Below are 10,621 nucleotides of genomic sequence, written 5' to 3'. Positions count from 1 at the left end.
GTGCTATCTGCGTCAGGTTATTGGTGCCAACAAATGGGATTTAAAACCTTTTAAATTTACTGCATGATTCTTGTTCATAATGCTTCATATCACTAAGAATTAGTAATAACGTATTTTCTACGTAAGTAAGATATGTGCAAAAGTAGTTTATTCACGTAGAAACTACGATATTATTCTTGATTTTCATACAGATTTGCGGTTAAGTAGTTGGTATAATTGCAAATTATTGCTGCTTTCTTAAATAAATGCATTTTGCCATATGGCAGCCCTGGCGAATAAAATCTAAACAGCAAAGCCGAGGTACGAACGAACCGTCGTCGAACCGAACAGCACATTTCGTTTCGACAAACATACGCGAAAGCACGTCTCTGAAAGGAGCGTTCCAGCATAGCGATTATCGGAGTACCCTCCTCTACACCTATACGTACGGATGGACGAGATTTTGGAATAGTCAGGCAGTAGTGCTTTTTTTGTTTGCTTATACATCTGTAGTGCAGTGATACAGTGTTGTAATCGAGGAGGGGTGCGACTCATACCTAAATATGAAAAGTGGCAACCAATTAATCATATAACGTTATATTGCGTACCCCCATTTGAATAAGACCCTGATTCTTATACCTCACCCACACAGGGATGCCACATATAATTCTGTGTTTTTTGTTGGAAAAATCTGTCAATCTGTACGGCGAGGAAAAATATCTATGCAAAAATCTGTCTAATGCAAAACAATGAGAGTGAAAGAGATAGAGAGTCGTTTTGTTGACTATTTCCGTCTCTTTCACTCTCATGTAAAAGCTCAAAAATCTGTTTAATCTGTATAACTTGGCGAAAATCTGTATTCTATGCATACAGATTCTGTACAGGCGATTTCTTTCAAATATCTGTTAAACACAGAATAATCTGTGCATGTGGCAACCCTGCACCCACAGACCGGTCAGCGAAGAGCGCCACCATCGGTTGCAATAGATACCAGCGAGAGTGAAAAATGGCGACAACTGTTTGGTCGCGTACTGAATCGGTGAAGTTGAACAAGAAAACTGTTTTTGGTCAGTGTTAAAGAACATAAACTGCAAAATTTGAATATATATTTCCTTCGTATTACGAGTGTGCCTGATAGGAGTTTATAATGTCGATGAAAAACGATGAAAACCTTTTGAAAAGTGAAAATTTGCTCGCGAAGCAAAATGACGTCGCACCAGCACAATGTGCAGCAGAAGCGCCGACTGGAGCGCTGTATGTGGAAGCCGAGAGTACTACGTCTTCGGAAATACGAATTGATTCTACCACGACGGCAGACCCGTTGATTGCAACTTCGGCCGTCGCGACGACGATGGCCGTTGATGAGAACGATTCAGCAAGCGGGAATCAATTCGATATAGCCCCTGCTACTTCTAGTGCTGGAGGTTCAACCAGATCCTCGAGCAGTGGTTGCGGCAATAGAAAGGATGTTTTAAGTGAAAAACGACGTAGCTCTGGTGATAAAAGTAGTAGCAAGCGGAAAACTCGGCGCGGTAAAACTAAACGTGGTAAGCGACCATCAGGTTTGCGCGCACTAAAGGAAAGTCCTTGGAAATTCCAAGTGCCCAAACTACGGTCTACTACAGGTAAACGAAGATCAGAAGTGACGCTGGGAACTATTGGTGGGGGTGTGATTCCATTGATTGCTCCGCTCCGTCAATTGGATCATCCGCTGCTAGTGCCATACAACACCAATCGTTTTCTAATGGAAGACCATATGCCGCATGTTCTCACACCCTCAGGTAGAACTCGTGATTCAAGTATATCTATAGATTCAGAAGAAAATTATTTCTACTCACTACCAGAGGATGAAGAGGAGTTTCTTACCAAGGAATTCTCCAGTGTGTACGAGGATGCCCGTTCGGAACGACTTGAAGGGCTCAGCAAAAGTCAGCTAATTCAGGAGTATCTTCAGCTGGAGGCAAACTATGAGCAAGTCACGAGACGATACAATACCGTCAAGTCGCTTTCTATTAAAGAGGAAAATGAAAACGCTGCTAGTAATGCTACAGCAACGACCAAAGATGCACCTGATGGCAGCTCTGAGTGTCGACGGTTGGAGGACAGAATACGAGATCTCACTACCGAGAATCTTGGTAAGTAATCATTAACCATACCAAATTACAAGTTGATATGCGGCGTAGATGCACATAATGCATACAATTTACATGATGACAACTTTCAGAATATTTATTTTAAGGTGAAACTAGTAATCGATTCTGCAAATTTAAAAACTAATTTTTGTGTGAGAAACAAAAATTCTGTTCATGAAAATATATTCGCTGTGTTCAGATTGGCAATCCAAAAAAATCCAGTGAATACATTTTGAAATACAGAACCCTTGTTTTGTGTCCAAAAACTGCTTCCGGACTTGGGCTTACCCACGAAAAGTTAATGACTGCAAGTTTCCCCCGTAATCATGTATGTGATCTATGTATGTCTTGCGACGTAAAATATAACATTGTTATAAACTCCGGATTTTAAAATTATAATCAATTATTTAGCGTGTAATGCATAAATTACAATTTCATGAATAATTTCAAAAATTTGCTATTTCGTATCATAGATCATATTTGTATGAATGACATTTTTCAAACTGCGTGTTCACGCAATTCTGTGAATTGTACCGTCAATTCACGTTAATCACATGGTTTCTCTTCCTCTTCGCATTGGGAAATAATGCTTTAGTTTTGGATGGTGTACTTTAACTACCAATACTCCTGGGAACTTGTTTTGTGTAGTGAGCGTAATTGTTTTATTTAAAATGCTACGGTGACAAAAATATGCATTAATACTGAATAGTGGCGCAATTATTGGTGAATGAATAGATAGCAAAACTCCCTTCGGCCGGCTGTTTGGAATTCAACTTGCTACTAATAGTGACAATATGTATCGGTACAATGGTCCAATAATGCTTCGACTGTTGGTTTAAAATATTTCCAAACATAAATCGGTTCACATAACTAAATTATCTTAAACAGGCTTATCAAAGCAGACGGCTGAATAAATATCGAATATAGGAATAACACTATAAGAATAAATATAAAAAATACAAAAATACACAATATCCTAAGAAAAAAGAACCGATCACATCACTTATCAAGGCGAATCCCGATCCAACGAAACACACCTTACTAACAAAATTCAACTCCTTCCTGTAATCTTCGCGGGGATGCAGAGGTTAAAACGGTCCCTAAAACAACAAAGATTACACTAACACTCCTCCCCCAATCCCACCTGATTGCAAGGACGTGGCCGGCGCAGTTATTGATCCTTCATATATCGAGTCACTGAATTTTGCACAGTGAGAATGACCGGTCACTCCCAACCCCATTCGTTTGATTCATTGTGCAATTTCACTGATTCGGATCAATCACTGAGTGCAACCATTGATATGTGCAATCAGTCTAAGCTAAGCTAAGCTGGTTTCCCTTCCTCTTCACATTGGTTTCCGAATAGAGCAGTGGTGCCCAGACATGGGTATGGTGCGGGCCAAATCTGATCGTCCCACGAGTGCCGCGGGCCGCAACGACATCTGACTATTCCTGCGTATAACAAAATATAAAATATGTGGCAGCGAAAACCATTTAGAAATCACCATCGGAAAGGAATTTAGGAAAGGTTTGAATCGGAAAGTGGATGCTTTGCACGAACTTGGAACATGCACGAGTCATTAGGACTATTCTGAGTGACCCCTGTGTCATTTACTCATCAGTCCACCGTCCGTCAAATCAGGCCGCGGGCCGCACGAATTATCCCGAAGGCCCGCGTGCCACAGTTTGGCCATCACTGGAACAGAGTAAGACTTGCAAATGACAAATAAACAAATATATTGATATTTTTTTTGAAACGATGATTCTACAATTGATGAAGGGACGGTAAGGGAGAAGGATTTTTTTCCGGGAATGAAGGGGAAGGGTGGAAAGGAAGGGGGGGGGGTAATAGGTAGCTATGCTTAACAAGTTGTCGTTGTGACTCCTATCTTTTGTCCAATGCTGGAAGGAATATGTTGTGTGTGTTTGTTTGTTTGTCCTTAATTGTCTAGTAGCATAAGGTATACCCTTTTAAAATGCTATTTCCGGTTTGTCAACAAGTATAATATAGTCTTACATATCTACACCATTATTTAAACTAAATTACTCTACTACTAATTACGATTCCAAAAGTCGAGGAAATGTATATGTAGATTGACGAGCAATGTTATTGAAAACAAAAGTATTGCATAAACCCCATAAACCTGAGAGAGAGGCGCCAGCTCAGTGACAGATTGATTGTTTTCATTGCATTCTTCTTATTTTCCATGCAGAAAATTCAAACGGTACCATTTAAATCAAGTCAGCATGCTCGGGTTTGCGAGGGGTTTGAAATTTCATGGCAAATAAATACATCCCCTGTTTTAGTGAATCAAGCTACCCGGTTCACAGCGACAGTTCACGCCAGAGCTACCACAAATACAGATATTTGTGCATACATAAATTTGGGACCCATCAATTATTTCAGTTGCTGTGAGTTCTGGTTCTACTAATGTTCCTGAATTTTAAAGTAGTCCATAAACTATTTATGTTATTTAAAAGATTAGATCGAGAAAATTAAATACTCCGGAGAAAACGGTAGGGTCCCAAATTTATGCATGCACAAATATCTGTATTTATGGCAGCTCTGGTTCACGCTCGCTTTTTACTGACAGTTCGATGCACAAAAACAATCCCAGCTCTCAGGTATAAACTACAGACGGTAGATAATCTACTGACGCGCAAAGAGCGTGGCATAAAACACCAATCGAACCGTCAAATCGAGGCACCAAATGAGCAAAGTAAACAAACTTGTGTTTCGTATAGGCAGGGAAGACTAAGTTTTGTAATCTACCTGAAATGTTCAAACTTAAACTATTGATTTACTAACAACATATGGATTAGTCACCCTTAATATATCATATAATGCTATAAAAAATTCGATTGGCTTGTTCAATTTGCAAAATATGCGTGGTAGCTCGCACGTTCCACGAAACGTATCTCGCGATTCACGCAACTTACTGCTGATTATAGGAAGATTGATCCAATTCTTACTGGTTGCCAAAACTGTTTGAATAAAATAAACAAAAAAAAGTGTTGCCGAATTGGTAATTTTTCTCTTTGCGCGTCTGTAGATTATCTACCGTCTGTAGTATAAACTATATGATAAAAAAGAAGAAAAACAAAAAGTTATTTATATCCTTTAATTCTACTACTGTGTAGTAGTAGTGTGTAGTACCCAGTAGTAGAATTAAAGGATATAATTAACTTTTTGTTTTTCTCCTTTTTTATCGTTTCAGGTATTCTACTAAGACGCTCAAATAAACATTAGTTAATAAACTATATGACCATTTAGGTTGAGTCCCGCGAGAGTTAAATGCCAAATTCGTTACTTATTTTCTTCTAATGCAATGATGCCAGATGTTGTAAGATCAGACGATTATATGAAAAAAAAACAACAGTCTTAGTATCTTATACGGCATCACTGGAAAAATGATGTGCAAGCAGAACCCTGTTTATTTGTACAAACGCGGATTAGGTGCTTGATCGGTTTAATGTTTTGAGAAAATTCGGCCAATTGCGACAATATTGCGTGAAAATTTAAACATTTAGTGATGCTGAGAATAAATACTGTTAGAAACTCCGTTTCAAGCGAAACGTTGGCCTGGTATGGTTTATGTTTTAATGCTGCGGTAACTTTTGCGGGAGGTTTTTCATAAGCAGGTTTCTCATCAAAAGGTATTTTCTTTTGAACAAATTATGTTCAATTCAGTACATTATCAATCAGCTGAGCAGTGGATATAATTTATTACAACAAATTAATAGAATGTACTTTAAAAATTGCTGTTAAAGCGCTATGAGGATTGATTTACTAATATAATCAGAGCAATCATCGTAATCATTATTAAAGGATGATCACTAATTTCTCGTTAAAGGTTTTGTGCAGTATGAACTGTCGCACTGAAATTTGGCATGGGACTGCGTCTTAACGCAGGGTGTCATTCTATAATCTAGATTCTGGCTAGCATCAAGACAAACGAAAGATTTTAGCATTAATTGCTCTACCGATCCTTAAACTATTTTTAATAGTTTGCATACCAATTGGTTTATAATAGATATATCTTTTGTTGTAGTACTTTTAAATTTGTTAAATTAAATTTAAATTTGTGATAAATCAACGGCGATAAATTATCGACCACTTTTAATTACGCTGTTCCCTATATAATGTTTTTCAGCCTCGGGCGGACTTGGCTCTAACTGCCCCACTAAGTCCCCCCTAACAAAAAAAACTGCCCCACCTCGCTGCAGACGGAAACGGATTGTTTTCAGAACATCTAATATTTATAATTAATAAAACTGATGTCATGTATCTTTTCTACCAATATTATGACAACGCTATAATTATAATGAATAATCATAACACAATTAAGTATTGATTACTTTCGCGATAATCCAATTTTTAATTTTTTATTGCATCTACATCTATAACTCTGGAGAGGGAATCTAAAAAAAAAAAACAAAATAAAAGCTACAGGCCATAAAGTAAAAATTGCAACATTTAACAAAACATGAAATAATCATTGCAACCCTGTCTACTTTGTCTCTCCCAGAGTTGCGGCGACAGTTGGAACATGCTTCCCGTTTTAACATGATCCTATCTGCTAAATCTTCGCCAAGGAATAACGCTAACCAACTTGAACAGATGGACAGTTCTTCTGGAGAAGGAACGAGTAGCGAGGATAGCGAATCAGATAGTTCAACGTCAACTAGTTCAAGCAGTACTGACGATGAAGCTGATGTTGCTGACGCTGCTGGATCAACTAGTAATCGGCGAGGTAGTAGTTCAAGCACTATGAGTGACATTGACGAACACATTGCTCACTCTTCGGCGCAGCAAGGAGGAAGACATGCGTTTGTTCGGTCTCTTGCACCGGAGGAACGTTCGCAAGTTCAGTTAAACGGTATACATGAGGAAGATGACTGAACTTTACCCGAAAAATTTAGGACCCTTGTTTATTTCACTGTCAACACGCAATTAACGGTACTGCTCTTCTTTTATTTCTTTTTATTGTTCATGTTGTTTTGAATTTTAAGTATAACCAGATAAATAAGTCAAACTAAGATTAGCCGTACAGGCTTTCTCAATATTTGAGAAAGATTCTCCCGTGTGTTTTTGATCCATCAATTCAGGCACCTAAAGATGGTCATGGTTATGGTTTACCTTCTTACGGTTATTTGTACTGGCTTACGTTATTTTATCATTAATTTAAAAATTTACATGTGTAAACTAAAATTATCTAATATATTTCTAGAAAAATCCTTCGTTTAGTTTAATGCTGATTAACACTTCATACAGGTTATGTTTTTTATTATATTGCAGAATGCAAACAGAATTATGATTATAAAAAATAAAACATCCACAAATTCACACAAAGACGCAAATTGTTGCGACAAAATGAAATTGATATGTGATTTCTTGAGTAAATAAAAGCAAAACGCTATTTAGGATTTAATACAAGTAATACACGTGGAAACCTAGCAATTAAATGGATACATTTTATAGTGAATAGCGTTAACAACAAATTGTAGTTGGATATGTGATTAATCCAAACGAGGATTATATTTTGAAATACAAAGGAAGAAAACAAATTTAACAATCACGGAAACCAAAAACAAAAGCCTCGACGATGAAATTTCATTATATTCATTATTGATTTATTTCGATGGAAAATCGGTGCATGTATTCTGAAGACAAAAACAACAATTAGTTGATAGTTTGTGACAGGAAAATCTATCAAATAACGCTGATAATTTACGAATGTGTTACATTTGTAATTCAAGTGAAGTTCATGAATAAATACTTATAAAAACAATAATAGAAGGTGGAATGAGATTGAACAGGAGAAAGCTAAATGTGTGAATGGATAGTGCTAATTGCTAACGCTATTCTATATTGCTGAACTAGTGCTTATTCTCATTATACAATACATCAGGCATGCATTATACACTATACATATAAATTACATAATATTTTGACTTCCAGTTAGTCAAAAACGATCGAATGGAAAATCATTTTTGAGCTAAGTGTTGTTTGAAAGAAACAATATATTATTGATTAATTTAATTAATATTTAAGACTATTTCATGTAAAGCAGTGAATTATCACTCTACTTGGATAATTGGGTTTTTATCCCTCTAACGGGTAAGACCGTCTGTAGGTGGATCATCGAATCCTTCAACAACAGCTGATATGTTAATTCTCGAAGTGCAGAACGCAATGTAGATAAATTCAGCTTTAGTTGTAGAATGTAGGATCCAGTAAATTTTCTCGGGATTACTGGCCGTGCTTGTATGATGTCTGCGGTATCTTCAGATATTTTGTAGGTGTGTTCAGAGAATTCATAGTAAAATTTTAGCCAATCTTACCTGCTTCCTGACCAGCTTTGGCCACAATACCAGTCATTGTATTGCTCGAAGCTGGACTGACTGACAGTTGGCCACAACGACTTCCCATTTATTTATGAACTACCATTTATTTTTGAACATTTGTTAACTAAGGAAAGTACCCGATGCGTTTTTCTACGAATTCAATTTTAACCCGCTTATCATTTATTTAGATAAAGTCACTAATAATCTCTTCCGAAAAAATCAACAAGTCCGATTTTTCGAGGATAACATATTTTTTGTGAATACATTTAAAAGACATGTTATTTTGAGCTCTCAAAAAGTACGTGGCAAGACGGGTCAAAATGCGGGGCAAAATAGGTCACATAAAAAAAGCGAATTTTTTTATCGAAGCCCGTTATGAATTCTTTACAAAAACAAAAATTATTCATTGTTACTGCAGAAAAACGGCTTATATATTTCAAAATTGGCGACAAAAATAAATTAAAGGAAACAAAATAAAAATTATATCAGACAAAAAGTGAAATGTCGGAAAACTAACCTTTTGCCGCATTAACTGTTTTAGGATAAAATATATGCCGGGCCAGCTAAAAACTAGTAATAATTTAATAACAACAATAAAGAAACTCAAAAATATAGATATATGGACAAACAGGGTGCCACACAAGTCTTTTTCAAAGTGACCCATCTTGCCCCTATTGAGCTGGTAGAACAAAATACAAATTTATTTAAAACTTTTGTAGTATATGACAAATTTTGTTATACTATGTTGTTTTAGAAATGATAAAAGCACACAGAAAACATATTGCTTTTCTTTCTGCTGACGAAATATTGGATCTTCCTCGTTTTGTATCGTTTCATGTATCGCGTAAGAAATGAAGCGATTTTACATTCAAATTTTTCTATCGAAAACGGGTCAAAGATAAGTTACGAATTATGATGATTATAAAAGAACATTACTTTACTGCCCATAAATGAAAGACAGTCACATATGCAAAAACTTGCAGCGGCGAAAAACGCATTTGAAACCGTTACATTTTTTCTTTAATATTGAGTAAATTTTGGAAACAAATCGTCCAAATCATCATAATATTACTTGAATATACATTATAGAATGCTTTTACAAGCAATTTGTTCACAAGTGACCTTCAATTTGTTCCAAAACTTATAAAAACTACCAAAGTTACTGATATGCGTTTATTTGTGCTTGAATAAGCAAGAATAAACGCATAACAGTCACACTCACAGCATGCCTTGATCCTTATTGCGTTGCTGGTGAGCCGGTGACTGCCGGTGGAGTATTTTCAAGACCACGTGTCGTTGTTATTTTGATAATTCACGTGCACGTTTAATTCAACTGTTTCAAATGTCTGTACTGAACTTTTTGATATTTTACGGGAGTAAGGATAACTCTGAAGATAAACTTCCAGTTCCTAGCTTTTTCTGTTTTTATTTGTAATTTGTTATCGTGGGGTCGCATAAGGGGTTTTGTTCAACTCAGAAACTGGTCCAGAGATTCCGGAACTTGTTCCCACTGCAACTTCGGAATCGTACATCCAATCCAAATTCTCCTTAATAATGTTCTTCTAGGCCATAAAATCTTTCGTTTGGTAGTTGTTGCAGTCAAATCGGTTCAGGAATGTCCAAAATCAAATGCTTATTCATATATTTTCACTACTGTGACTGTTATGCGTTTATTTGTAACTAGCTGACCCGACAAACTTCGTATTGCCACAAATTAACCTGTGTTGTACATAAATCATGAATCTCGGATGATCTTTGTCACAATCTCGAGTTTTGCAAGCCCCCCAGTGGCCGGCGCTTCCGACGGCGAGTCACCGGCAACACTCGCGACCGTCTCGTCCTGAATGATCTAGTGTTACTATAGATAGTTTTTGTGGTCTTGTATTGACTAATGTTTTATGGAAGAGTCTCGAATTTCTCGAGTTGGATTAGTTTTTGAGTTTCGTAAAAATTTCTGTTTTATTTGTATGAGAGTCCATATCCCCCTACCACAGGGGTGAGAGGTCTCTAACTATCGTAAAATAAATTCAAGACTCCAAAATCTCCCACATGCCAAATTTGGTTCCATTTGCTTGATTAGTTCTCAAGTTATAAGGAAATTTGAATTTCATTTGTATGGGAGCTCCCCTCCTAAAAGGGGAAGGGGTCGTAATTCACCATAG

General features: G+C 36.7%; 1 protein-coding gene across 5 annotated transcripts; it reads left to right on the top strand.

The window, feature by feature from the left end:
* The first annotated feature begins 348 nt into the window (after positions 1–348).
* On the top strand, positions 349–8,109 carry LOC128733049 (protein HEXIM1). 5 transcript variants are annotated; one of them, XM_053826617.1, is made up of 4 exons: positions 349–523; positions 853–1,760; positions 1,824–2,114; positions 6,641–8,109. In XM_053826617.1, exons 2-4 carry the CDS (start codon positions 1,127–1,129, stop codon positions 7,012–7,014), a joined length of 1,299 nt encoding a protein of 432 aa, XP_053682592.1. In that variant the 5' UTR covers positions 349–523; positions 853–1,126; the 3' UTR covers positions 7,015–8,109. The 5 variants fall into 5 exon arrangements, with proteins under 5 accessions (XP_053682592.1, XP_053682591.1, XP_053682590.1 ...); XM_053826616.1 differs by having other exon boundaries at positions 349–680; positions 930–1,760; XM_053826615.1 differs by having other exon boundaries at positions 349–680; positions 895–1,760.
* Positions 8,110–10,621: the final 2,512 nt, after the last annotated feature.

Source organism: Sabethes cyaneus, chromosome 1 (genome assembly GCF_943734655.1).
Source record: "Sabethes cyaneus chromosome 1, idSabCyanKW18_F2, whole genome shotgun sequence".
NCBI lineage: Eukaryota > Metazoa > Arthropoda > Insecta > Diptera > Culicidae > Sabethes > Sabethes cyaneus.
This window is presented reverse-complemented; position numbering and strand designations above follow the sequence as displayed.

Bases quoted from the DNA above. Each gene is read 5' to 3' on its own strand.
- LOC128733049 (XM_053826617.1), top strand. From the start codon at position 1,127: ATGTCGATGAAAAACGATGAAAACCTTTTGAAAAGTGAAAATTTGCTC. The intron at 1,761-1,823 runs GTAGAACTCGTG...ACTCACTACCAG, and splicing joins GCATGTTCTCACACCCTCAG to AGGATGAAGAGGAGTTTCTT. The intron at 2,115-6,640 runs GTAAGTAATCAT...TGTCTCTCCCAG, and splicing joins TCTCACTACCGAGAATCTTG to AGTTGCGGCGACAGTTGGAA.